The following is a 27,732-nucleotide window of genomic DNA, read 5'->3' as shown; positions in this document are numbered from 1 at the left end:
CGAATACATAAATAGTAAATATCTGTTAAGTCGAAATATTGCCAAATAAAATGGGCGATCTTTTTTTCACTGGTCTAATGTCATGATGCAGTTCAGTCAGATTATGCAGCAAGTAAACTAATTTAGTTTTTGCTATTCAATTACACACTCACGATGGCACCGAAATCGCCTGAATTGATCTGCTCCCTAGACAAGTGGCAAAATCTGACATTCTATTCGGACTGATTCGATTTTCGAAAAGTTTGACTAGTCTAGTCTACTAATAGACCCACTGATCGCGTTCGAAGCACCTGTACGGCGCTAAACTCGTCACGACATGCAACGAGACAATGGGCCAACTATCCGGCCGCCGGATATCCGGCTATCCGGCCTAGCAGCTGGCCGGATATCCGGTGTCCGGTATCCGGCCAAACAACTATCCGTTTCATCTCTAGTAATAACTCTGTATACAAGTATTTTTGGAAATAAATGAATTTTTATTTATTTATTTATTTTATAAATCACCTATTACAGTGCTGTCATTTTAGCCGTAACACAAAAATGATTTCCCGATTACAGCGAGTAGATAAGGCCCGGCTATAAGGCCGCGCGGCGCGCTCGCGCTCCCAGTCGGCCGGCGCTCGCGCTTCACACAAATTGTTTGTGGAAATATTGTTTCAATAACACATCGCAAGTAAGTTATGAAAAAATAATTAAAAATAATAATTGATCAATCCAGTAATTAGCAGTGATTGAAGTGCGATTGTTGATGTCACCACCCTTATGCTGTCATATTTTTTCATTTTAAGCTATGCCATATAACTTTAAATCGACAATTTAATTAATGGCTGATTTTTCAATCGTCAGATATCTTTTAACTGAAGAATAAACTTTTCATTTTGACATATTTCCCATATTGAAACTGTCAATTTGCCAAACTTATAACAGTTAAAAGTTATCCGACAATTGAAATATCAGCCCTAAAATAAAATTTGATTTAGTTTTCAAGCAATCTGTCGTTCGAATTGACGATCGTTTACAATAAAATCAAAACAATAATAATTATTGTCTTGCAGAGATACCGATCAAGAAAATGAAGTTACATACATCTTACGTAAATGTGCTTATCTTAAATATTACTAACACTCATGAAGTACATTTGTTTTGTCGTATTATCACTCTCTGTTTTTAACTTGTTACAGTTTACGGAAGATTTTATATTAAAATAAATGAAGCCGTAAAATAATATTGCGTTATCAGATATACGATGCGATGATTACAGTAATGATGACCTAATTGAGATAATTTTAGGATTCGTTGTCAAGGCCGCGGTCGTGAACCCATGACACGCGATCCCCATCCTGTTTCGCATCAGTCAGGGTCACTAATTATTGTAATTGCAGTAATTTATTGAAAACAAAAACAGCACGTTCTATTAATTAAATTACTCTTAATTATTTTGAAGTCTTATGGTCGCCGGCCGCACACGGGCTTTACGCCACAGTTACAAACGCCGCCGCAAGAAGCTAGAAGCGGCTACAAATGTAGCTGAAGCGCGCGATAGCTACTTGTGGCTGCTAGTCGTCACTTGTGGTCGGGTCGGTGGCCGCAACTTTTTTTTTTTTTCTATTTACCTCGAGCATGGTCACCAGAGCTTTTCTTAATATATATTTTCAATTTTCTACTATGGTGTTTAAAGTTTAAGGTTTAGTTGTTTGGGTTATTTTCTTTTGTTTAGTTTTCTTATGTTTTATTCGCTTTAAAAAGTTTCTCCAATTTGCTATTTTGACATTTTCTTGTTAATTTACATGTTTATCTAATTTTTGTCTACTTTACGATCTTTTACTATTCTAATGTTAATTTTCCGAGTTGTGCTGGGTTTTCTAAAAATTTTGTTCAAGTGAGATTTGTGAGCAGGTTACATTACACTTAAAAGGTTTACTGAGGTAGAGAGAGAGGGCGCGCGAGTAGACAGTGGCCCGTTTTCGGCGACCCTAAGTTTGGGATATTTTTTTCAATATTCATTTTTAGAATTGATTTATGAAACATGGGCGACGGTAATCATCAGGTGATCCGTCTGCTCGTTATTAGCCTCCTGTCCCATAAAAAAAAAAACAATCCTACCAAGCTTTATCTATTAACACCATTGTACTCCCTACATAATAATTATGGGCTCCCTACATAATAATTACGTAGTTTAACTAAATGTTTGTTTTCCATCCATATAAAAAAGTAGTAAGCATCCGATCTGATGAAAATCCAAAATCACCCTCTTTACATACTTGACAAATTGAGCTGAGCATCCCCCAGGCATCAGGCATCAGGCATGTCGCACGCGGTGGTGCGCGGCGCGCCGACGGCGGCGCAGCGGCACGCGGACGGCGCGCTGGACGCGTGGCTGCGCGCGCGCGGCCGGGAGCCCTCCCGCGAGGCGCGCTCGCGCGTGTCCGCGGCGCAGCTGCTGCTGCACTGCATGCGCCAGGCGCCCGACTTCGTCTGCATGGTGAGTGCGGCCGCGCGAGCCCGCCGCCGCCGCTGGGACCTCGCTGTTACCCGTCTGTTCTTGCGCCAGATCAACGGCGCCACCGGCGAGCAGACCACGAACCGCGAGATGCTGGAGCTGGCCATCCCTTTCGCGCGCAAGCTGCTCGCCCAGGGCCTGAAGGGGAAGACCGTGATGCTGGTGGCGCGCGACCACGAGCGCACCGTGGCGGTGTTCCTGGGCCTGCTGCTGGCGGGCGTCTTCGCGTCCTTCGCTGATCCTGGTGCCACTAAATGTATGTCGACGAACTTTCTAGATTCACGTCAGTGCTACAGAGATCACTGAGTATTCAAGTTATTTTTTGTGTTTGTGTCGTTTTGCATATTAAAACTGTTCTTGTTCCAGATGAGTTGCAGCACTACTTGCGGCTCGTGGAGCCCGCGCTGGTGTTCTGCGACGAGGCGACGCAGGCGGCGGTGCGCGTCGCGACGGCCGACGCGCCCGCGCCCGCGCACGTGCTGCCCATACACGACGACGCGCTGCTCGACTACATCCAGGGACACACCGACGACCTCGACTCTTTCGAGTGCGTACTAAACATAACGGTTGGAGTACAATGAAGTTAATACTGACAGTGATTATTATTCTTCAAATGCACGAAGCCCCAAAATAAGATAAGCTTTGAATAAAAAGTAGGTCCTTAACTTCTTTGTATCCTAATCCTGGTACCCTAAGCTACTGTGTCTCTACTTCCATTCTCGTTGTCTCGCATGTGGCACCCGCGTGGTCGTGCGCAGAGCGGAGGACAGCGAGGAGGGCGCGGCGAGCCTGCTGCTGCCCACGAGCGGCTCCACGGGGCTGCCCAAGGCGGCGCAGTACAACCAGCGCGCGCTGGTGGCGCAGCTGCCCACCGTCTGGTCGGTTGCACATTGTTAATCATTATTCATTAATAACCAAATCCTTTTCGAATTTATTTTTTTTAAACTGCATATTATCATGTTTCATATTATTTTTAGACTAAAGCCTGGTCTGTGAGCACGTAGAATTTTGTCCAATGACCCCAAGCTACCCATCCTTATCGCTCGCGCGTAATTAATATATTGCTGTCGCGACTGTGCGACGGGCGCCCGCAGTGAGTGTGCGAGCGCGACAGCAACATAATTACGCGCGAGCGATAAGGATGGGTAGCTTGGGGACTTTTCCTTTGCAAAGTTTTATACTTTACAAATTCCTGGTTAAAAAAAAGTTACGTCCACAGGATGCACTACGAGAAGTTCCCCACGCCAACGGAGCGCGTGATGTTGCTCTCGACCCCGCAGTGGTGCACCTTCACTCTCACCGTTACCACGTGCTGTGTGTACAACGTCACACTGGTCATGTCTCCAAAAGAGGCTACCGTGGAAAATGTACTCGACATGATGCAAAGATGCAGGGTATGACATTAATGAATAACTCTGAAGGTGGCATTGCTAGTGTCGTTGAGATCGTTACATAACGAGTGGATTGTGTTATGTTGGCAGCCAACTTGGACGTTCTTCGGGCCGCCGTTCGCCAAGCAGCTGGCCAAGGCGGCGACGCCGGACCACTTCTCGTCTCTGGAGACCGTGATGACGCTCGGCTCGCGTTTGTCGCCCAACATCATGACCCTTCTAAAGGTAACAACATTTTAGTTATGTTTTATGTAACACTTTCACCTTTATAAAGATTTTTTAAATTAAATGTAAAATTTGCAACATACAAAACTGAGTTGAAATGGTTTGAGCGTTTACAGGAAAAAATGGCTCCGGACAGCAACGTGTGCGAAGGTTACGGCATGACGGAGGTGCACGGCTTCGTCACCGTGGCCGAGCGGGACGCCGCGCCGGGCTGCAACGGCTGCTGCGCCAACATCTTCCACTACCGGGTGAGGCGCCGGCACACTCACTTCATGTTGAGCGACGCGTATGGTGTTTACCTGAAATAGTTTAGCTGAATTGTCGTCGTATTATTTGCCGATGACACATCTTTGATTTTTAATATTAATAGAAACAAGGCTAACTTTGACGATGTAAATGATGCACTATCAAGAGTTCTAAGTTGGTTCACCGCAAACAATCTGCAGCTCAATGCTAAAAAAACAAAATGTATTAAACTTGTGGATACGACGGTATTCTTGGGACTTACACTGGACTCTAAACTTCAGTGGGGACCCCATATTATTATAACAGCTCTAGCAAGTAGGCTTAGCTCAGCTGCTTTTGCAATTAAGAAAATAAGATCTCTAACTGATATTCCAACTGCTCGCTTAGTTTACTTTAGTTACTTTCATAGCCTGCTATCATATGGAATCTTACTATGGGGAAAGGCAGCTGATTTTGAAACTATATTCATCCTACAAAAAAAAAATATTAGGTCCATTTATAAATTGAAACCAAGAGCATCCCTTAGGGAGATGTTTAAAGAAATTGGTATTCTCACGGCCGCCTCACAATACATCTTAAATTGTATTATATTTGTTCACCAAAATATAAATAAATACTTGTGTATATATAGGAGCTATTGAAACGCCCAAATTCTTCAAGATAGTTTATATTACAAAAATGGCTCTTTACATTGCAAAGGTCGGTAGCGGAATGAGACTGACAGTTGGTTTTAATATGAAATATGCAAACTACTTATACTAATTTACAGTTGATGTTACACGGAGGAAGAATTGTGGTAAAAGTTTGCGTAGGCGTTACGCGCCGAAACATCCTCCCGGCCGTTGAAAGATCACTTTCAACCTTGAAGATCTTCAGTCGTAGGGAGTGGACAGAGGCGAGTTAGGGGCCGCCGCACGCAGCCACGGGTCGTGTTGACATCCGCCACTCTCGAGATGCCGTCGGGTCCCGGGAAGAGCCGCAACACGCGTCCCAGGCGCCAGTTCAAGGGCGGCGCGTGGTCTTCAGCAAGGAGCACCATATCTCCAATATTGAGCTGGGCTGTATTGATACGCCATTTAGTCCTCTGTTGTAGCTCTGATAGATACTCCTTGTTCCACCTCCGCCAGAAGTGCTGCCTTATGCTTTCTAGCCGTAGATAGCGGTTCCGTGGATGGTCATTGTGGTGGTCTTCAATAGGTGGCGTGGGTAGTGCAGTCAGCGGCCTGCCGATGATGAAGTGCCCTGGGGATAAGGAGAGGAGGTCGTTAGGACAGGAGGACATGGGACACAAGGGACGGCTATTAAGAAGTGCCTCCACTTGTGCAAATAAAGTAGTAATTTCTTCAAAAGTTAAATTAGAATTTCCCATGACACGCTTTAAGTGGTGTTTTGCCGATTTTACCCCAGCTTCCCAAATACCACCGAAATGAGGAGCGTAAGTAGGTATGAATTTAAATGTGATGCCTTGTTGACTTGCAAAATCACCTACATATAGGTTCTTGGTTTTGTTTTAGAAAAGTTCCTATATCCTTAGCCGCCGCCACAAAGTTGCGACCGTTATCGCAAAATATTTCCGTTGGCTTGCCTCTGCGGGAAATAAAACGCCGAAGGGTCATAACAAACGCATCCTTTGTCAAATCGCTCACGGCCTCGAGATGAATACATTTGTACCGCATGCATACAAAAAGACATAAATAACATTTGATTAAGCGACTTCCGCGGCCCCGGCGATTGAGAATCAAAAACGGTCCAGCAAAGTCTAAGCCAACCGACAAAAATGGATAGTCTGGATTTATGCGCTGGCTAGGTAAGTTGCCCATCTTCGGACATAATGTTTTGCCACACAGACGCCTGCAGATGACGCAGTTATTGACGGTGCGTCGTGCTAGATAACGTCCATTGACTGGCCAGACTGTTTCTCTTATATTTGCTAACAACAACTGCGGGCCCGCGTGTAAACCACTTACGTGCTCTCTTTCAAAATACAATTTAGTTAATTTATGATTTGCGTGTAATAATATTGGATGCCGTTTTTCGTAGGCACAGGCAGATGCATCTATGCGCCCGCCAACTCTAATTAAATTATCATTATCAAAAAATGGCGAAAGTGACAAAATTTTACTCTTATTGGGAAGCGATTTACATTTTAATAACAACTCGTATTCAACTGGGAATGACTCACGCTGCGCGATAACGCACAATGCATGGAATGCGTCACGAAGTTCCTCGACGGACGGACAGTAGTCCGGTACGTTTATTTTTAATATTCTTAAGGTTAAATATGAACCTTAACACGTAGGCAAAAGATCGTTGCAGTCTATTTAGTGATGAATATTTATCAAAATTAATAAAAGGTTCTTTAATTATTGTTGTGTGTACTTTAGTTTCAGGTAACGTACCTATCTCGTTTGATTTTAAGCTAGGCCAGTTTAATTCACATTCTTTTAGGTAATTAGGGCCGTGCCACCACAGACTTGAGTTAATTAGATCTTTTGCGTTTACGCCTCTCGATATCAAGTCAGCGGGGTTTTGAGCCGTAGTAGGTACATATCGCCACGACGATGACTTGGTTAAAATTCCTGTATTTCGCCGATGCGATTAGCGACAAATGTTTTTAATTTGTTTAGATCACTATTTATCCAAGAGAGTACGACACTAGAATCGCACCAATGTACTATTTTGCCAGGTTTATATCTAAGAGACTCTAATACAGACTTACAAAGTTTGGCAGAAAGTAGTGCTGCGCATAATTCGAGTCGCGGCATTGTAGTTGGTTTTAGAGGTGCGACCTTTGATTTAGCACACAGTAGGGTGACCATGCTTTCGCCCTTAGAATTTATGGACTTTCAATAAATACATGCGCCATATGCACATTGCGACGCATCACTAAATGAATGCAACTCAATGAATTTATAGTCCTCGCATAAAACCCATCTAGGTATTTGCAATTTCTGAAGGTAACTCAAGTTATCAGTGAATTTTAGCCAATCAACTTTTATCTCCCGAGTCACTGGTTGATCCCAATCTAATTTTAATTGCCAAAGTCGTTGTAGTATGATTTTGGGTTGAATTACAACGGGACTTAAGATACCTAGCGGATCAAATATTTTAAATGAATTCGACATAATAAATCTTTTAGTTATTTCAACATCTTGGTTATCTATAAAGTTTTTTATTGGAAAATGTAGCATGTCACTAGATGGTGTCCACCCTAGCCCGAGTGTACTTGTGGATTCGCTTATAGTCAAGTTATCTTGCTCGTTTATGTCTATGTTTTGAAATATGATTGGAATGTTGCTCTTATATTTTCTTAATTTAAAACAACCAGATTCAAGCGCTTTAGATAATGATTTTTGGATATAAGATAATTCTAGCTCACTGTTAGCTCCAGTGATGACGTCATCAACATAAAAGTCCCTTTGGATGATGGTCTTTAAGAGCTCATCATCCTGCTCCTCCCCCAGCTGCCAGAGGCAGCGTGTACTTAAATAGCTGGCACTTGCGGTACCGTAAGTGAGAGTATTTAGTTTAAACACTTGGATGGGTCGGGACTCGTCTTCTCTCCATAAAATGCGCTGCAAATCCCTATCCTCCTCAGCGACAAGAACTTGGCGATACATTTTTTCAATATCGCCAGTTAAGAGGAATTTATACTGCCTGGCACGTATTAAAATGGTAAAGAGAGAGTCCTGAATAGTTGGACCCACCATGAGCACATCGTTTAGGGCATAACCTGATGAGGAAGGAGCAGAACCATCAAATACCACTCGCAGTTTAGTTGATTCGCTTTCCTGCTTAACCCTTAACTGGTATCGTGGGGGCCGCGCGGCCCCCACGCATGACGTTTTCTTTGATTTCTAAGAAGCTACGCATCGTGGGCACCCAAAATTTTTTGTATTCTCATTTCGGCGCTACTCGCGTCTGATGCAGGCGTTTCAGCACTGCATCATTCACCAGGACGAAGATATGCACGTGTTGGGGTCCGCGCGGCCCCCACAATACCAGTTACGTTAGTTTTTTTTTCATGGCAATTTTTATTTGTTTTTTATTTTTTTGCAGTATTGGTGGTTTATAAGTGATAAAACAATAGAATATACCTAGAACGAAGTTTTTGATTCCAAATTAGTGATTAGTAGCATGTCAGAAGAAGGATATATTGATAATAAAATTATAGGTCATTGTAAAGACCCAATAACCAATATTCGGTCGATAATGAGGATATTGATTGTGATTTTCAAGTTTTTTCTTCAGAGAGTGAAAATGAAGATGTTGTAGGACCTAGTCAATCCGGCTACTATGAAAAAATAAATACAAGTGGTCTGAAAATCCACCAGCACCTGCTAATGTTTGTCAACATAATATTTATGTTTTTATTTTTATAAAATACTTATTATTTTTATTTAATATTACATTAAAACGTTATTTATTATTAAGTTCACATTATTATGGATTAATTAAAATAATAATATTTTTGGTTATAACTATCTAAACGGTAGGTTTCATAGATATTTGTAACGTTAAAAAAATATTAGGTAAAAATTTGTTACTATTATGTAATGTCTTGAAGTATATAAGTACGAAGATTTAATACAATAAAAACTAAATTATTACATAGAACAAGCCTGATATATTATTATATCATTTATGAGCATTTATTCAAGTATATAGGTAAAAAATGCTTGCTAGAAGCAAACATAATATGGGGGCCGCGCGGCCCCCACGATACCAGTTACGTATGTCCAATTTACGATACCAGTTAAGGGTTAAATACTGCATGATGACATAAATAATAACATGTGTCTGGTTGATTAGTTGCAAGAGATAAATGACCTAATTCTGCGTATTCTTTAATAAATTTGCTATATTCAATTTTGAGCAATGGATTTTTTCTAAATCTTTTTTCTAAATAATGTAAACGTTTTTTTGCTAATTTATATGTATCTCCTAGACAGTCAGGTGTATCGATTAATGGTAATTTAACACAAAATCTACCATTATCGTCCCTACGTGTGTTAGTAATGAAGTGTTTTTCGCATTCTTTTTCTTTGGTACTTAATAGAGATTTTGTGGGTACTTCTACTACAATGAATGTTTTTGCTGACCAATTGTGTATTAAAGGAACCGGTAATTATCCAGCCCAAATGAGAATTTATTAATTTTGGATTTTGGGGACCAAGAGATCGTTGCTCGCTCCTTATGATGTCCCAGAATAAATCAGCCCCTATCAATAGATCTATAGGAGCTGGCTCATAGAATTTAGGATCAGCTAGCAATATATTTTTTGGTAATTTAATTGACTGAATATTGACGGGGTACTTTGGTATACGCCCTGTCAATTCTTGTAGAACAAGACATGAAAAAGAGACATTGAAATTGCTATTTAGAGATTTCATTTGTATATTGCAACTTTCAGAAATGTTTATACAGTGTGAGTCACGTTAAAGTGTACATATGAAAATAGATGAAACTAGACCTATTTTTATCGACAAAAAAGAGGTCAAAAAATTTTTGAGACTTTTTTTAAATTTTTTATAGAATTTTTTTTCTTCCAATTACTTATTGTAAAGAAAACGTAATAACTTTTAAACTAAGCGGTATATCCTGATAAAATAAAAACAGTAATAATGCTAAATAACAGGCAATACTAAAAAAATACATAAAATATACAAAAAAGGCCAACAAATAATAAAAAATGGGACTTTTTGAAAAAAATCTGCTTTTAAATTCGTGTTTTTTTGGTTATTTGATAAATTTCTCCCAAAAATGCCCCTATAACCGGTGGTTTTTATTACTTTGTATTATTCTCTATCGTATTACCTTCGTAAAACCAAAAATCACATGTCTCTATCCCTATCACAACGTTTGCAATGATCGTTTGAACTAAGCCTCTCCGGGCGCGCCATTCAACGCTTCGTTAACAACGAAACTGAAAATGGCTCTAGATTTGTAAGTTTGGTAAAGACAAGTTAGATTTCAAATAAAAACAAAAGATTTCGAAGTAAAATAAGCATTTTAGTTAAAATTAAAATTGTCTCTACCTGTAGCGGAGAATAATGTTGTGGCAGGCCTTTGTTCAAACGATCATAGCAAATGTTGTGATGGGGATAGAGACATGCGATTTTTGGTTTTACAAAGATAATATGATGGAGAATAATACAAAGTCATAAAAACCACCTGTTATAGGGGCATTTTTTGGAGAAATTTATCAAATAACCAAAAAAAACACGAATTTAAAAGCAGATTTTTTTCAAAAAGTATCATTTTGTATTATTTGTTGGCATTTTTTGTGTATTTTATGTATTTTTTTAGTATCGCCTGTTATTTAGCATTATTACTGTTTTTATTTTATCAGGATATACCGCTAAGTTTAAAAGTTATTACGTTTTCTTTACAATAAGTAATTGGAAGAAAAAAAATTCTATAAAAAATTAAAAAAAAAAAATTTAAAAAAATTTGACCACTTTTTTGTCGATAAAAATAGGTAAATTGTTAGAATTATTGCCTATTCCTATGACCTTTAGTGAGTCAATGGGAATTGATTTTAGTGAAAGTTTATCTTTTAGTGACTTGGAAACAAAAGATGATTGGCTACCACAGTCTAATAGTACACGAACATTAACCTTTTGCTGGTTAATTGGATTCGAGACCTCAACTACAGCGGTAGATAAGAGTACTTGCTTGGTACTTTCTTTAGAAAAGTATGCACCCGATTCGCTGGGCTCATACGTATCTGAATTAGGCTCGTCTACGCTCACATGATGATTGACTAAGGAAGCTGAATTGTGAAGCAAACTATTGTGCCTAGCGTTACACTCGCGGCATGGACCCATTCGGCACTCGTTGACCGGGTGACCTTGCCTGAGACAGTTTTCACACAGCCTATGTTTCAGAACATCCTTCATCCTTTCATCAACATCCTTGGCCTTGAACGTAGGGCATTCATAAATTTTGTGGTTATTATTGCAAATTACACATGTATAAGTGCTAGATTTATTAAATTGTCTTTGAGGCTTATTATTAGAACTCGCAAATGATTTTATGTATGAATTATTATTACTATTGCCCTGTTTATTATTTTGCCATGAATTATTACGCACATTGACCACTGGGGCTTTGACAACAGTACTTTGCGTGTCTTGTGCCCTGTTATTTCGATTAAGTGACTCTAATACATTCGCACGGTCAATAATGAAGTTAAAAAATTGTTCTAAAGTTGCGGTATCACCACTTAAACCACTACGGTGCTCTTCCCATTTGCCTAAAGTGTTACTATCCAACTTGGAAGAGAGCATAATATCCCAACTAATATTATAAATGCGAAAGTAACTCTGTCTGTCTGTCTGTCTGTCTGTCTGTCTGTCTGTCTGTCTGTCTGTTACGCTTTCCCGCTTAAACCTCGCAACCGATTTTGATGAAATTTGGCATAGAGATAGTTTGAGTCCCGGGAAAGAACATAGGATAGTTTTTATCCCGGTTTTTGAAACAGGGACGCGCGCGATAAAGTTTTTCTGTGACAGACAAAATTCCACGCGGGCGAAGCCGTGGGCGGAAAGCTAGTTAAATATAATTAAGACATCCCACTTGTCAGTGGGCTGTCCCAAAGTGGCAAGGGCACGCAAGTTTTTAGTAACGTGGTCGACTAAAAATCTGAGAGATCTCTCCGACTCGCGCGGAAGTGGCTTAATGCTGAATAATGCATTCAAATGGTGATTTATTAAAGTGCGCTTGTTATTATACCTATTGCATAACAATTTCCAGGCCTCATCATAGTTCGCTGATGACACCTCGAGATTGGAAATTACTCTGGCGGCATCACCCTCCAGATATGAAATTAAGTAATGGAACTTGTGAATAGGCAAAATACGCAAATTGTTGTGAATTAAGTTTTCAAATGTGTCGCGAAACTCAAGCCAACGGAAATATGCGCCATCAAATTTTGATATTTGTATCTGAGGTAGTTTTAAATTATAATTGTCCTGATTATCCATGCAAAAAGATTCATACATTGATGCACGCCTATTTTCTGACTCTAATTTTCTTGTAAATTTCTCTAAAATAGTTTTGGCAGTGGCAATATTAATAATGATGTCGCGATCGATTTTGTCACGTTCATCAATTTCATTTTCTATATTATCTGAATTTAAAACCTCTATGTCATTTTGCAAGTCATCAACCTTAACTGATAACGCTTCGAATTTTGCAAGTTTTAGACTTAACTCTGTTAATTGAATGTTAGTTAAATCTTCGCTATTAGAAATACTATTTATATAATTCTTAAATTTTGTGATCTGTCCTTTGGCGGACGATCGCCTTGTTAATAAATCCTTCAAACGAGATTTATCTTCCGCGTTAGGCATAGTTATCTAAGAAAATGAACAACTACAATGAAAAATATGAAATAATAAATAAATATGAAAGGCTCACGCTCCTCGTCTCGGTGGTACTTGCCGCAGGAACCGGTCAGCTGGCCGCCGCCGTTATCGGGTAGCCGTAGGTATTAACGCAGCTGTTTGATTGCGCAGCGCAAGCGTTAATTACACCCTGAAATTGTCGGCAATATGCTTTAATACCTATCTTAGATCGAGACGAGTTGACTGTGATGACTAATCTATGAAAATAATCTCAAAAACACCTAGTAAATTGCAAAATCTATGAAAAGTTAATTTGTATTTCAATATTTATTAAATATAATTATGTATTCATTACTGTATTTATTAGGTAATTGATGTTTAATGCAAAACTATCTTGAAATTTGTTTTTATTTTGTAACGACGGTAGATTCGAATGATGATGCAATCTCGTTAACGAATTACTTGTTACGAAATTCCACAATTATTTAACACAAATGGATGCAGATTCTTAATAGGAGATTTAGGACATGGATTTGGTAAAGGAAGTGTAAGGAAGGGCACTTATCTTTTAGCAGAACCGCCGCGCACGATGTGGAACTTAGCTGCACCACTGCTCGCACCATCCGGCGTATTTTCGCGTAATTCTTCAATTCTTCATTTGTTGTTTGGATTCCCCTCATGGGCCACCATCATGTATATTTAGATATACAGATAGGAGCTATTGAAACGCCCAAATTCTTCAAGATAGTTTATATTACAAAAATGGCTCTTTACATTGCAAAGGTCGGTAGCGGAATGAGACTGACAGTTGGTTTTAATATGAAATATGCAAACTACTTATACTAATTTACAGTTGATGTTACACGGAGGAAGAATTGTGGTAAAAGTTTGCGTAGGCGTTACGCGCCGAAACAACTTGAAAAATAGCGACGTTCACAACTTTAATACGAGAAACAAAAATAAATTAGCTATACATAATCTTAGACTTCAAAAAGTATATGGTACTTTTATGGGACAGAGTATTCACTATTATAACAAAGTTCCTGAAGACTGTAAAAAACTACCCATTAATAAATTTAAAAGTATAGTTAAAGAACACTTACTGAAAAAAGCTTATTACACTACAAATGATTACCTTAATGATAAATTACCTTGGAAATAAGTCTCTCAGGCTCTCACAATGTACCTAATTAATTGTATAGATACATTAGTTGCCATCTCTCTCTCTATTATATTATGGTGTCTTGCTTTTCTGTCTGGAGTTTTCATACCTTGTCTACTAAATAGTTTTATATCTGGCACTTAGTCAGAAGGATATCTTGGACTTGTCATGCTCACTAAAATGTCTTTGGGGTAGTGGCGTGTGAGGCGGGTCGCTACATTCCCTACAATATGGTCGAGTGAAGCGATGGCTGGTTCACACGTCATGTCTGTGAACAGACGCTGCCTTCGGGGACTGGTCAAGGAAAGATATACCTGACATAAAATATATATTATGTATCAAAACGCAACAATTAACCTAGAAATTAGCACGGCACTAAATAAATATATTCAAAACTGCCACGCGGTCTCGTGCTAGATGGGCGTCTTAAAGGCCACCTTCTATCAACGGGAGCGCGTGGTAAGTAACTTGCTTCTGAATGTATTGTAACTTCCTACTTTTTTATATTTTTAAACCGGCAGACAGTGGTGACTGAGTTTGTTGCGGCGCTTCTTCTCAGCACTTGCCAAATGTTTGTCTCGAAGCGCTGGTAGGGCAAAAAAAAAGAATGAGACATGTATAGGCTCCTTAAGAGCATTTGACGATTTGCAAGAACTAATTTAATTAGTCTAAACAAATAAAGAAAATTTTGATTTTGATTTGATTTTGAATACAGTGTGAGTCACGTTAAAGTGTACATATGAAATTAGGTAGGTAGTTTTTAATCCGGCTCGAAGGACCATTTAAATGTTCGGTTACTGTCCGCTCATTTAAAGAAGATGGTAGATAGATGAATGAAAGTCACTGGTAGAAAATATAACTATATTGCGAATAGTTAATATAACGCTAAAATGGTCGAATGGTAATGAGCACGCGCGATTGGTATGGTGATTCGACGTGTACTGAATATAAAACTAAAATTATGGTTAAAATGAAAAAGTGGGCCAATGCGCGAAAATGCTGACGGCGCGCCGAGGCGCCGTGTTTGTGCAATGTACGTAGACCGTACACTTTGTATTATTGTCTATCGTTATATTATGTTTGTAAAACCAAAAATTGCATGTCTCTATCCCTCAGACTCAAAAATAAAAAAACTCAAAAAAATTTTGACCTCTTTTTTGTCGATAAAAATAGGTCTAGTTTCATCTATGTATTTTCATATGTACACTTTAACGTGACTCACACTGTATAATGCTCCTAACGCGTGGGTACTGAGTCTTCAATTTGAATTGTCTAGATTTATATAATCTAGCTAGAGCCTGGTCTAGATGACGATTACATCACACTTACAATCCCATCCTAATTGGGGGGAGTGGGGGGACTGGGTTGGGATTGGGATTTTTTCCTTATATTTGAATGGTTAATCACTAATAAGTGAATATCTACTATTGTTTTGCAGCTCGTTAAAAGCGAGGATGAAGATGCTGCCACTGACGAAGAAGGAGAACTTATCGTTAAGGGCTCGACTATTATTAAGGTAAGCTCGTTTCTAAAAAGTCTTAATTTTTTTAAAGTTCGGGCCTGAAAATCACTAGACCAATATGCTTAGACTTGTAGATTACTTACTTTCTTCTTAATTTCTTCTTCTTACTTTATCAAAAAGTACTAAATTACACAATTTACTAAGTCTTCAAAGTTTTCTATAGACGACAGTCATCATTAAATTTCAGCCATAAGATGTCGACTGCTGAACATAAGCATCCCCCAATGATTTCCATATCGCGTGGTTGGTAGCGGTCTGCATCCAGCGCTTTCGTGCTATCTTTATGAGGTCGTCGGTCCAGCTTGTGGGTGGACGTCTCACGCTGCGTTTTCCGATACCTACGTGACCCCCACTTCAGAAGTTTGCTGCCCTTATCGGCCGTCAGTTCTGTGTACATTGTGCCCTGTCTATTGCCACTTCAGCTTGCTAATCTGGCGGGCTATGTCAGCGACTTTAGTTCGTTTACGGATCTCCTCATTTCCGATTGGATCATGTAAAGACACCGAGCATAGCCCTTTCCATAACACGCTGTGCAACTTTGAGCTTATTTATGAGGCCTATAGTGAGAGCCCACGTTTCGGAGCCATAATTATTCAAATTCTAATATTTTATTAAATCAGACTAAAATTATGTCGATGAGACGACACTATAGGAAGTTAATAGTGTTATATTTTATCAGACGCCAAAGTAATAAACGTAATACGCTGCGCTACCTTGTTATAATATTTACCCGACTGCACCAGAAGGAACATAAACATAGTGATACTACCTAAAATGTAACGTCACCATTTTACCTATGATTCACAATAAATGATTTTGTATTTGTATTTAAGGAGGGTTATTTAACATACCTACTAAGAAGTGTTACTGAGTGGACTCATTTAATTTTCATGAACTTGCTTGAATGGTTATGATTTGAGTGCAGTTTTGCGTGTTTCTCCGTCTCGTCTCTCTGAAACATCGTTTGTCTCCTCCAGGGCTACTATAAGAACGAGTCAGAGCTGGCGGAGAGCATGACGGCGGACGGCTGGTTCCGTACGGGTGACATCTTCCGCCAGGACCGCGCGCGCCGTCTCTACTACTGCCGCCGCATCAAGTTCTGCTTCATTTACGAGAACTTGCTGGTGAGTCGGACACGTATACCTACTGCAATGCATTAATTGAGTTGAATAAGTGAAGCGAGGGTCACTGTCGTGCCGACGCAGGTGTCGCCCGAGGAGCTGGAGCGCGTGGTGGGGCAGCTGCCGGGCGTGGCGGAGTGCGTGGTGAGCGACAGCGCGCGCGGGCCCGCGGCCGCCGTGGTGCTGCGCGCCGGCGCCAGCGAGCCCGACGCGCGCCGCGCCATCCACCGCGTCGTCGAGAGTGAGTACACGCGCGAGCCTCGCGGGAGGCGGCTAGCACGCGCCAGGCCTCGCTGACCCGCTCTGCTTGCCCGCAGCGACGCTGAGCGACCACAAGCGGCTGCGCGGGGGCGTCGCGTTCGTGGCCGCCATCCCGCGCACGCACACCGGCAAGGCGCACCGCAAACGAGCCAAGGACCTCATCCAGCGCCTCATAGAGGAAGGCAGTTGTTACTATTAATTACATTATTTACGAATTGTAAGAAGCCAAATTCAATGTTAAGTATATTGTTGACTTTGCCGTCAAGTATAGGGACAGGGAATTAGGCAACAAGCAGTTGATTAACTGTACGGGCTATGGATGGAAGAGCTAGCATTCGGGGAACTATGTCGCTTTCTTTGGACAGCGATTTAAGACATATTTTATGTTTATTGATTTGTAAAAAGTTGTAAATGGGTTATTTAAATTTATGTTAAATAAAAAATATATTAGTATTATGTATTCAGTTATTATTTAACCCATAACCCATTTTAGGCGAGAAGAGCCTGGTACGGATAGTGCAGGACCGGTCGTTATCGAAATCCTTGGAGGAGGCCTTTGTCCGAACGAATGAAGACCCATTTTATGTGAGTCTAGGACATAATTGTTATAGGGAAACAAACCGTTGGTCGCTGAAAAATAACTGAAAGAATAGCTACAATAACTCATTCAGGTAAACAATATTGAAAAGGTTCGATGAATTGCCAACGTTCAGTGAACTTTCCAGCGATTAACCACCAAATTGTAATACGATTTGTTGTTTTTCTCGATGAAAATAATCCTTAAATTGAATAGTAGGTTAGTTTAGTTAATTTATCTCTGTATTATGCATTTGATTAAAAAGTAAAACAATGTTGAGGTCGGCGAGCCAGCTTTATCACCGTTTCAGACGATTGTTCTCATTATCTTATAAAAAATAAAACTTTATATTCTGTTCTCCTCTTGAGATTCAGATAATTTGGGAGCTACTTTTTTCTTATCAAACCCTGTTATTATTGAGCATCGCACTTTTTGTTGGTACGAAGTAATAAGAAAGTTAAATATTTTTGATAAGTCGGTAGGTAGGTAGTGAGTGGGTGACACGAAATACCTACTTTACGTTGCATCTCGCATGTGCTAGATCAAAATATAAGATGACGCTATATTCACTGGTGTGTAAGTAATACAGATGAATATTAATTATTATTAACTTGCATAAGAGTATTAAAAAAATCAAATTTCATAATTTTTTGAATTTTTGATAACCTTCCGTTAGCGACGTCGACCAAGAAAATATGTTAATCTATTAATTAGAATTGATTAGCAACGTTAACAGTCAGAAAATGGTCTAAAATAAATCAATTAGTCGATTAAAGATAAATAACATTCCATCTCTTTCTCACATTATTTGTCATCTCGTTTGCACATCAATTACTCTTCCACACACTTCTGGAATATTCGAGAGAAAAAGAAACAGGACGGCAACATCGGACCTCTCGTTTCGAACATTACAGAACCGCGAGGCGCGCGCGCGTGTCCGCGGCGCAGCTGCTGCTGCACTGCATGCGCCAGGCGCCCGACTTCGTCTGCATGGTGAGTGCGGCCGCGCGAGCCCGCCGCCGCCGCTGGGACCTCGCTGTTACCCGTCTGTTCTTGCGCCAGATCAACGGCGCCACCGGCGAGCAGACCACGAACCGCGAGATGCTGGAGCTGGCCATCCCTTTCGCGCGCAAGCTGCTCGCCCAGGGCCTGAAGGGGAAGACCGTGATGCTGGTGGCGCGCGACCACGAGCGCACCGTGGCGGTGTTCCTGGGCCTGCTGCTGGCGGGCGTGCTCGCGTACCTCACTGATCCTGGGGCCACTAAGTGTATGTACGAACCTCCGAGATTCATGTCTGAGCTGCAGAGATCACTGAGTATTCAAGGAGTCTATTGTGTCTTCGTCGTTTTGCACATTAAACTGTTCTTGTTCCAGATGAGTTGCAGCACTACTTGCGGCTCGTGGAGCCCGCGCTGGTGTTCTGCGACGAGGCGACGCAGGCGGCGGTGCGCGTCGCGACGGCCGACGCGCCCGCGCCCGCGCACGTGCTGCCCATACACGACGACGCGCTGCTCGACTACATCCAGGGACACACCGACGACCTTGACTCATTCGAGTACGTGGCAGATTAAGATATCTGGATTCCGGAGCAATTTGAGACATACAATGTGAAGTGTCGAAACAAACCCGTTTAATTGTGTGCAGAGCAGTGGACGTCGATATGCACACGGCGGCGGCGCTACTGCTGCCGACGAGCGGCTCCACGGGGCTGCCCAAGGTGGCCTCGTGTCGCAGCTCGCCACCCCGTGGTCAGTGCACAATGTTCTGCTCTTTAATAGCATTGCGTATTTGTACAGTTTAATATAGCATATTCTTGATTGAGCTGATGGATTTATTGCTTTTCCGTTTTGCTTAATATTAAAAATCAAAGATGTGTCGTCGGCAATGATTAAGCGATGAGTACCAAAGTGGTGGTCCAAGCTTAGGGTTAAAGCTGTTTTGGGACGTTTAAAAGCGCATTTAATAGAGTATTGGCAGAAAATGAATGACGTTTTTGAGTTTTCGTTTGGCTCTCAACTCACGCCCGAAATCATGGCCGCTTTAAAAGTAAGCGATAAAACTTGCATGTTTTTGTGATACTGATTATATCTAGCAGTCTATCGTAAACACTTAAAGTAAGATTAAATCTGGTTTGCAGCAATGCAAGTAAAATATCGTCCATTTGCGACGACACTGTGATATATCAAAAACAGTGGTTTTCCAGAAAACGACTTTTTAACTTTTGAATGACCATAACTCTTAAAAGAAGGTTAGGATTGCCTAATTGTGTATGAAACGTTTAAAGATTAACTATTAATTAATTTAAATATTTATAGTAAGACAAAAATTTGCGTCTAAATTGATGAAATTATAGCGATTGAAAAAAAAAGAGACAACTTATCACGTTGTTCTAGTAAAAAAATAATATTTTGAAGATGGTAAGTTCAGTTGTCACGTTGAAGATGATGTAAAAAAATATATTTATATAAGTCATTATTTAGATAAAACGTTGATCTTGAAATTTTTTTTTATTTTAATTACATTACAATCAGTAAAAATGAGGTAATTATTGGAACAGGCGAATATTTCGCTTTGCTATGTTAAATTGCACTTATAAAAATATTATCTAAGTAGACAGATAGTTGTATACATACAATATTTAAGCTCACATTAAGTTTTCTTATTCTAAAAACTAATGCTTATCAAAATAAACGAAAAACTCTCAAAAGTAAAATCTCGTAAACTACAAAAAAAAACACAGTAAGAGAAACTGTACTAAGTAGGTATGTATGTATGCAGAAGAAAAAACTGTAGGTACCTACTAGGTCAGTAAATAGATATTTTATAACAAACTAGTTATGACAATCTAATCCTAAAATTATCAACGCAAAAATCGCCATCCCCGGCGAATAAAATGGCAAAAAAGCGACATTTTGGTACCTTTTAGGGTGTTTTAATATTTTATACTTATTTAAAATTAAATTTATAAAAGATAAAATTATTTAAATAATAGAGAAAAATAACAACCACTATTTATAAATAATGTAGCCATTTTATTGGTGTAGTTTTTCTGAAATAGTTATATTTCAATATTATTATACAAAACAATGTTGCGCCCGCCATAGTATATTTGGGAAATAAGCGATAAAATTCAGTCAATTGCTGATGATCTGTAATTATATTAAAACATTAAAATACCTTTTTTGCAGAAAGCAAAACATAGCCAATACAGCTAAGTAACATTGAATGATTACATAATAATAAATAAATAAATATCTGGGGTCATCCAACGCATTGCTATTCTAGCATACTTCTACTAATAGATAATTTTGTTAGCTATCGTCTTAGATTAAGCTAATCTAAGGCTATCGTATGATAATATAAAATATTTTGCTTGTTGTGTCTGTAAAAACAGACAGTCGTATAAGTATGTTTTATTTGCACTCTATTACTAGTATTTGAACTATTCTTCAAAACTAATGTAGGTTTATCAGTCTACATCTACTCGTATTAGTTCCGACGTTATTGTAGCTCAAAGAGACCCTTTCACAGCGCTCGCATAGCGTTATTCATGTTGTCGGATTAGGTTGTGGAATTCCTTCAGGCAGTGCATCGCCACAAATGTTAACCTTTGCTTTTTTGCATTGCTAGTCCCCATCTGTAATGATATCTGGAGTTTAGTATTACTGTTTAGCGTATACAACGTGACAAGTAGATCCCATCAAAAACAATACTTGTCAAAAAAACCAAGTCTCGCAACTCAGTTGTTCTACGGTAAAAAGTTGTGAGATCCATGTAATACCAAGTCCAGGCCAGGAAATCTTTAACGTTTTACATAAATATATTGACTTGGCCATCGCATGAAAACACGTGTAAATTAAATTATTTAGTGCGATGGCCAAGTCAATAATTTATGTAAAACGTTAAAGATTTCCTGGCCTGGACTTGGTATTACATGGATCTCACAACTTTTTACCGTAGAACAACTGAGTTGCGAGACTTGGTTTTTTTGACAAGTATTGTTTTTGATGGGATCTCATTTCTTTTTGTATTTTGTAGACAGCAGTTATGTATCTAGAAAACTGGACCGAAATTGAAAAATTTTACTCGACTTGGCGGTTGCACTACCGTGCCCCCAAATCTCATTTCTTTTTGTATTTTGTAGACAGCAGTTATGTATCTAGAAAACTGGACCGAAATTGAAAAATTTTACTCGACTTGGCGGTTTCACTACCGTGCCCCCAAATATTTTAGTTTTTCCTTGATTCATACACCAAACACTACTTATATTCCAAATTTGAAGCTTCTAGGTCTGCTAGAAGTGCCTTAGAATTTTGATGATCGGTGAGTCAGTCAGTGAGTGACAAAATTAAGTAACTTTGACCCGTTATAATTCTTAAACTACTGGTTCAAATTGAATGAAATTTTAAATATACCGTGTCTTTACAATGCCTGCATAGCTAATGAAAATTCAGCCTTCTAGTTTTCTCCACAACGAAGTTACAGGCGGTCGAAAATGGCCTGAATTGCTTCGAGAAAAGGATGGTACGGCCGTGCCGCTTTTTTGCTCGACTTGGTGGGGGCACTGCCGTGCCCCCAGATATACCATTCAATTTCAATAACATGCATTCTGCAATAACAGAACATCAACAAATGACCTACAACATATTTCCAATATAGGAAAAATTTTCATCATCTACAACGTTACTAGTTAAGATGTCCCGATGATACTTCGATTTTCTTACAAGAATAACGTGACATATAAATAATTTATCTTTTACTTTGCTTTTTGTTTTAGAAGAACATTGTGATAAGTATGACGTGCCACATTGTCGAATAAAATAAAAATATTTTAAAAATTTACCTTTGTCATCAATACCGCGGTATCCTCGAGATGTCACGTTTTTCTTAAAAACGAAGAGCACCTCACATCTCAAAGCGCAGGTGGCAACTGAACTGTCACAGTGTCGAAGCCAACTAGATCGCCGAACGAGCCAGCGCTATAACGTAATATTTTGTCTCTTTCTGTCATAGTATTGTTGTTTTTGGAGTAACAAATACCCTGTTTTTGGAGATAAAAGAACTAGTGTCCGACCGAAACTAGTTTTACGACCGAAACCGAAACCGAAAACGAATTTCGGCAACGGTGTCTATTTCGGCCGAAACCGAAACCGAAACCGAAACTTCCTTACAAGGCTCATATTTTGAGGGAAAAATAAAGAAATGCCAAAATGCACTGCCTGAAAGAATCGCACAACCTACTCCGACTACATGACTAGCCGCGCTATAGAACCGGCTGGGAAGGGGTATCTTTGTTCAACAATAGCTTCGAAAGTAATAGACGTAGACTAATAAATTTACATTCGTTTTGTAGAATAGCTCAAATACTAATAATACAATGCAAATAAGACATACTTTAACGACCAGTAGGCCTAAGATGCGCGCCGTGATAGGCGGTTATCACGCCATTTTATCGATTTTGCCCATACAAATTGACGTCGATAAAAGTTATCACGGCGCGCATCTTAGGCCTACTGGTTTTTCTTGTGTTGGAAAATAACTGAAAATAGTCATGTTTTTTTCTACTTAAATCCATTCCTACTTCCTTAAAATGTATGAAACTTGTTTCTGTTTTCTACTTTACTAATAGAACATTTTATCAGCTATCGCATGACATAAAAATGAAAAACTTAAAGCCTTGTATTTTTTTGAGAAATGGGTCAAGCCCCAAATTTGAAGTATTTTCATCGATAAAATTGTCCATAGATAACGCCCTTAAAGTTTGATCACTACATGCCCGGACACATTGTATAATACTATAAATTAAGTATAAACTATGATCGTAATGCACATTCGGTTTCGGTCGTAGTTTCGGCAAGTTTGCCGCCGAAAACGAAACTAAACCGAAACTCGTGTTTTTACCGAAACTCAACCGAAAACGAAACCGAAACCGAACATTCGGTCGGACACTAAAAAGAACGCAAGATCGCGGTTCAGAATTTCGGTAAAACAAAAAATCGTATATCTCGAGATGTCACAGTGTCGTCGCAAATGGGCGATATGTGATAAAATAGCTAGATTATTACGTAAGTATATTATGCAATATTAGGTACTAATCTTGAAATGGCATAATTTTTTTATTGATTTATAATTTTTGTGATTATAAACAAGAGACGTTTGTAGTAAAATATGATAAGAAATACCAGTTGTATTTCGATCATAAATGCCTCCTTAACAATAATAATAAATTTCAAACTTTAATATCAATGAGGTATTAGCTTGCGAACGAAATCGCCAACATGAAATTTTCCTAGTAGCTATTTACTCGTAGATGTACTGGAGTAAGTCTCTGTACTTTTATCTTCTTTGCGTTGTGCCGTAATTTGCCTGGCAAGGCTAAATTACAAGCTTGAATTATTAAAAACACGTCGTGTTTAACTATATTAATGTCATTGAGGAACGTGTTTGGTTCGTAACAATCAATTAAAGACAAAATGCATGAATTAAAGATTGTGTAGTTAGTTTTGTAGTAAGCGCATAAGTTATAACTGGTGCTGTTCAGATTGTTTCATAAGGTAAGTGTTAAGTTTTTGGCGCTAAGTTTAGCTCGCAATGCATCAGCAAGGCGCCTCCACGAACGAGGAGGGAGTAGCGAATTTTGTGCATCGTGATATAGAGACCAGTTTTGTGCACTCGGCAATGTCAAATAGCATAAAGTATTAATACGGCGGAAGTTTGTCCTGCGTAACTTGAATCTCCTTTTAGTGTTTGCTTTATGAACACGTATACTATGTAGGTACTCGTATTTGTAAAGTGGATGTACTGATTTAGTAACAGATTTTCTTGAACGTTTTAAATCACTTAGGAATTTACGTATACGAGTTCAAGCTCATTTTGGCATATACTTGAGCGCTAACTGTAATTTCTCTGTTCCGTTGAGTAAAATCCCATCAAAAACAATACTTGTCAAAAAAACCAACACAGAACAACTGAGTTACTCGACTTGGCGGGGACACTACCGTGTGCCTTTATATTTAATTTTATATGATACTACAAACTTATTTAGGTAAGTAGTTAAATATTTATAAAACTGGACCGAAATTGAAAAATTATGCTAGACTTAGCGGTTGCACTACCGTGCCCCCAAATATTTTAGTTTTTCCTTGATTCATACACCAAACTACTTATATTCCAAATTTGAAGCTTCTAGGTCTGCTAGAAGTGCCTTAGAATTTTGATGATCGGTGAGTCAGTCAGTCAGTGAGTGACAAAATTAAGAAACTTTGACCCGTTATAATTCTTAAACTACTGGTTCAAATTGAATGAAATTTGAAATATACAGTGTCTTTACAATGCCTGCATGGATACTGAAAATTCAGTCTTCTAGTTTTATCCACAACGATGATACAGGGGGTCGAAAATGGCCTGAATTGCTTCGAGAAAAGGATGGTATGGCCGTGCCGCTTTTTTGCTCGACTTGGTGGGGGCACTGCCGTGCCCCCAGATATAAATATACAACATAATTTGGGAATTGCACTTACAGATGCAATCAATCCAGATAGAGGTATCTCCTGAGGAGTTAGAGAAGGGGATCGGGCAAGTGCCGGGCGTGGCGGAGTGCGTGGTGAGCGACAGCGCGCGCGGGCCCGCGGCCGCCGTGGTGCTGCGCGCCGGCGCCAGCGAGCCCGACGCGCGCCGCGCCATCCACCGCGTCGTCGAGAGTGAGTACACGCGCGAGCCTCGCGGGAGGCGGCTAGCACGCGCCAGGCCTCGCTGACCCGCTCTGCTTGCCCGCAGCGACGCTGAGCGACCACAAGCGGCTGCGCGGGGGCGTCGCGTTCGTGGCCGCCATCCCGCGCACGCACACCGGCAAGGCGCACCGCCAACGAGCCAAGGACCTCATCCAGCGACTCGTGGAAGAAGGCAGTTGCTACTTTTAGAAATATTTCAAACGTCATCATCATTTCAGTCTGAAAGTGAAATTTTTATGCAGCTATTTTATTACAGATCTGACATATGAAATGAGTCAATCACATGGAAGTAACAGTTCATTAATAAATATATTTTTCTCGGTATCTCATAAGAATAGAGTAGGCCTACTGTAATTATAGCATCCTCTGTGAATGTCGTGTCAATAAATTATGGTCTTGTCATTAAATCTTGTTTGTTTTCATGTACACATACGTTTAGGTTCCCTAAACTAACAGCATAATATTTACACGCATTTTTGGTATATGTACAAAACGATAAGATATACCTATGTACACCGCACCAGTAAAGGTTATTTAATGAGTAAATGAAATTGTTTTATTATTTTTTATTAATTTAATACCTACTTCAAGGATGCAATATCTTATCGTATCGTAGTCGTAGTGCTAATGGTAACAAACTAAAAATAAAATACACAATTATAATTATCATGATTAACCTTAGACGCTTCATTATTAAGGCATAAGTAGCCTGTGGAAATAAGATCGCAGCCGGCAAGGATCTACTCGTAATTTGATGAATGAATCCTTGCTGCGAGTACTCCCCGACTGGCTGGCCTGCGTAATCTGATTAGCCGCCTCGAGCAGGAACGCCGAACTTCCCCGAATTGTGTTTTATAAGTCTCTTTCAGTGTCTAAAAACACTACTTACCTACAGTATTAAGAAAACATTGTTAAGTATGTTTGTCTATTACTAGCGTCCCGTTCCGATTTCGCTTGGATTAATAAACTGGATTATTTCTGGAATAATACGGTCGTGCCATAGTCGTGGACAGTGCTGAAGCATTATGTTCAGGTCTTAGAGTAGGTAACGGCCGAGCCACTCATTTTCACAAGTGTAGGGTTTGTAGATAACTAAGACTAGTATTCAAGCAGAATTCTTGGCGCTCTTTAAGATCTGAAATTTTTTACAGTGCAAGCAATTTGTACTGGCTTGGCAACACTTTACATGAAAATGTTTTTACGGAAAGTTGACGGACGTATCCTCCACGCGAGCCCCCGGGCTCGTGGGCGCTGACGACGCTAAGGAGGCGAGCTCCTCATGGAATCTCGACACTTACTTAAGTATTGGTTTCGTATTTCATGTCGCCAAAATCTATGAAACTTTTAAATTATATTAGAGTATGCGTTTACGAACCGCGTTGTTCAGTTGTAATATTTTGAAGATTAATAATTTCAGTTTTACAACAACGCACTTGTGTGGAAATTTTGCATAATTATGATAAGATATAAATACTGATTACCTACACGTTTTTATAAGCCGTAAATAAATGGAACTAGAACGAAGTCACTCTCGTGTAGGTGGCTTTATAGTCTTTCGCGATATCTTAAATTAAATCCTACGAAAAGGGTCATAACTGAATGAAAATGTCAACAGGATAAAACAGCGGTCTCGGTCGGAATATCCCGATGGAACGAGCAAGACTGCAATTTGCTTCGAATAAAATGGATTGTTCATTTTCTTCTATCAGCGAACTTGCTTGCTACGTCCTTGTTAAGGCTAACAATACCTTGTAGCTTCTTCAATTTTGACTAAGAATTGAAACAAAGTATAATAATATGTGTCAGTTTCAATAACTTATAGTGTTTTAAAAATCATGGGAACAAGTGAATAAGAATAAAAGTTTCCTTACATTTAACAAGAAAATTAACCAGATATGTTACGGATAAAGCTATTAACTCAAAAATAATTGTGTGTCTGAATTTTTATAAAAATATAATTATCTAATCATGGTGACTTATATCCACGTGTTGGTGAAGATGATAATGAACACAAAGTATAAAATAATTTAAGTATATTAGTAAACATTATTTCAGTTATTGTATGCGAAAACATATAATTGGTGTAAAGCTTTATATTCAGATAGTTAATAAGTCAATTAACACTGTTTGTTTTCCGAATAAAGTAAAATAAAAATAAAACAAAGTGCCTAGATTTACCGAACCGCAATGTATTGATTCGACGACGTCATAAAGGTAGCAGGAAGGCGCTGGACGCAGGCCGCTACCAACCGGGCAACATGGAAAGCATTGGGGGAGGCCTATGTTCAGCAGTGGACGTCCTATGGCTGAGATGATGATGATGATGAATGTATTGATTCTTAATTTTCTAAGACAATGGAAATGTTTGAAGTTTATTAATATTGTTCGTAGCCAACCGTGGAACAGAGAGCGCGAAATTCAATACTTTGGCACAGGAAAGGCCTTTTCTTTCGCCGCGCGAGTATCAACCAAGTGTTACGACACGTGATGGATGCCGGATCATCTGCGACCAGTGCCTCCGCACTTCGAAGACATCGTCGCATCAATCATCCGCGTTATTGATACTGGTGATGCCGAGTGACTGACTGACTGAAATGTAGAGGCACTCTATTTTTATGTAATTTTATGACTCCTTTCCCTTTTCTT

The 27,732-nt window shown here is 39.5% G+C and overlaps 2 protein-coding genes and 1 long non-coding RNA gene across 7 annotated transcripts; 2 read left to right on the top strand and 1 right to left on the bottom strand.

Moving 5' to 3' along the window:
* The first annotated feature begins 2,408 nt into the window (after positions 1 to 2,408).
* On the top strand, positions 2,409 to 17,235 carry LOC135082552 (uncharacterized). The gene is made up of 11 exons (XM_063977351.1): positions 2,409 to 2,482; positions 2,552 to 2,756; positions 2,867 to 3,047; positions 3,259 to 3,378; positions 3,720 to 3,894; positions 3,982 to 4,116; positions 4,233 to 4,364; positions 15,314 to 15,391; positions 16,375 to 16,521; positions 16,603 to 16,759; positions 16,836 to 17,235. The coding sequence occupies exons 1-11, from the start codon at positions 2,453 to 2,455 to the stop codon at positions 16,976 to 16,978; spliced, it is 1,503 nt and encodes a 500-aa protein (XP_063833421.1). The 5' UTR covers positions 2,409 to 2,452; the 3' UTR covers positions 16,979 to 17,235.
* Positions 5,014 to 13,621, bottom strand: LOC135082549 (uncharacterized). Its single transcript, XR_010259412.1, has 2 exons — positions 12,787 to 13,621; positions 5,014 to 5,604 (listed from the first exon to the last, which is right to left on the bottom strand). It is a non-coding gene; the product is annotated as an uncharacterized LOC135082549 (long non-coding RNA).
* Positions 17,236 to 18,104: 869 nt separating the features above from the next.
* LOC135082136 (uncharacterized) lies at positions 18,105 to 25,493 on the top strand. Of its 5 annotated transcripts, none has more exons than XM_063976887.1 (6): positions 18,105 to 18,349; positions 18,419 to 18,623; positions 18,731 to 18,911; positions 19,006 to 19,104; positions 24,879 to 25,056; positions 25,133 to 25,493. In XM_063976887.1, coding segments are annotated over exons 1-5 (516 nt in total). In that variant the 5' UTR covers positions 18,105 to 18,319; the 3' UTR covers positions 24,880 to 25,056; positions 25,133 to 25,493. The 5 variants fall into 5 exon arrangements, with proteins under 5 accessions (XP_063832957.1, XP_063832956.1, XP_063832958.1 ...); XM_063976886.1 differs by having other exon boundaries at positions 19,001 to 19,104; XM_063976888.1 differs by lacking the exon at positions 19,006 to 19,104.
* Positions 25,494 to 27,732: the final 2,239 nt, after the last annotated feature.

Source organism: Ostrinia nubilalis, chromosome 21, assembly GCF_963855985.1.
Source record: "Ostrinia nubilalis chromosome 21, ilOstNubi1.1, whole genome shotgun sequence".
In the NCBI taxonomy this organism is placed as follows: domain Eukaryota; kingdom Metazoa; phylum Arthropoda; class Insecta; order Lepidoptera; family Crambidae; genus Ostrinia; species Ostrinia nubilalis.
This window is presented reverse-complemented; position numbering and strand designations above follow the sequence as displayed.

What these genes read in the sequence shown, in the direction of transcription:
- LOC135082552 (XM_063977351.1), top strand. Translation starts at nt 2,453, where the DNA reads ATGCGCCAGGCGCCCGACTTCGTCTGCATG. An exon ending in ACATGATGCAAAGATGCAGG is followed by an intron (nt 3,895 to 3,981) that starts GTATGACATTAA and finishes TTATGTTGGCAG; the next exon opens with CCAACTTGGACGTTCTTCGG. An exon ending in TCATTTACGAGAACTTGCTG is followed by an intron (nt 16,522 to 16,602) that starts GTGAGTCGGACA and finishes GTGCCGACGCAG; the next exon opens with GTGTCGCCCGAGGAGCTGGA.
- LOC135082136 (XM_063976885.1), top strand. Translation starts at nt 18,320, where the DNA reads ATGCGCCAGGCGCCCGACTTCGTCTGCATG. An exon ending in CGCCCGACTTCGTCTGCATG is followed by an intron (nt 18,350 to 18,418) that starts GTGAGTGCGGCC and finishes TTCTTGCGCCAG; the next exon opens with ATCAACGGCGCCACCGGCGA. An exon ending in GACGACCTTGACTCATTCGA is followed by an intron (nt 18,912 to 19,005) that starts GTACGTGGCAGA and finishes TGTGCAGAGCAG; the next exon opens with TGGACGTCGATATGCACACG.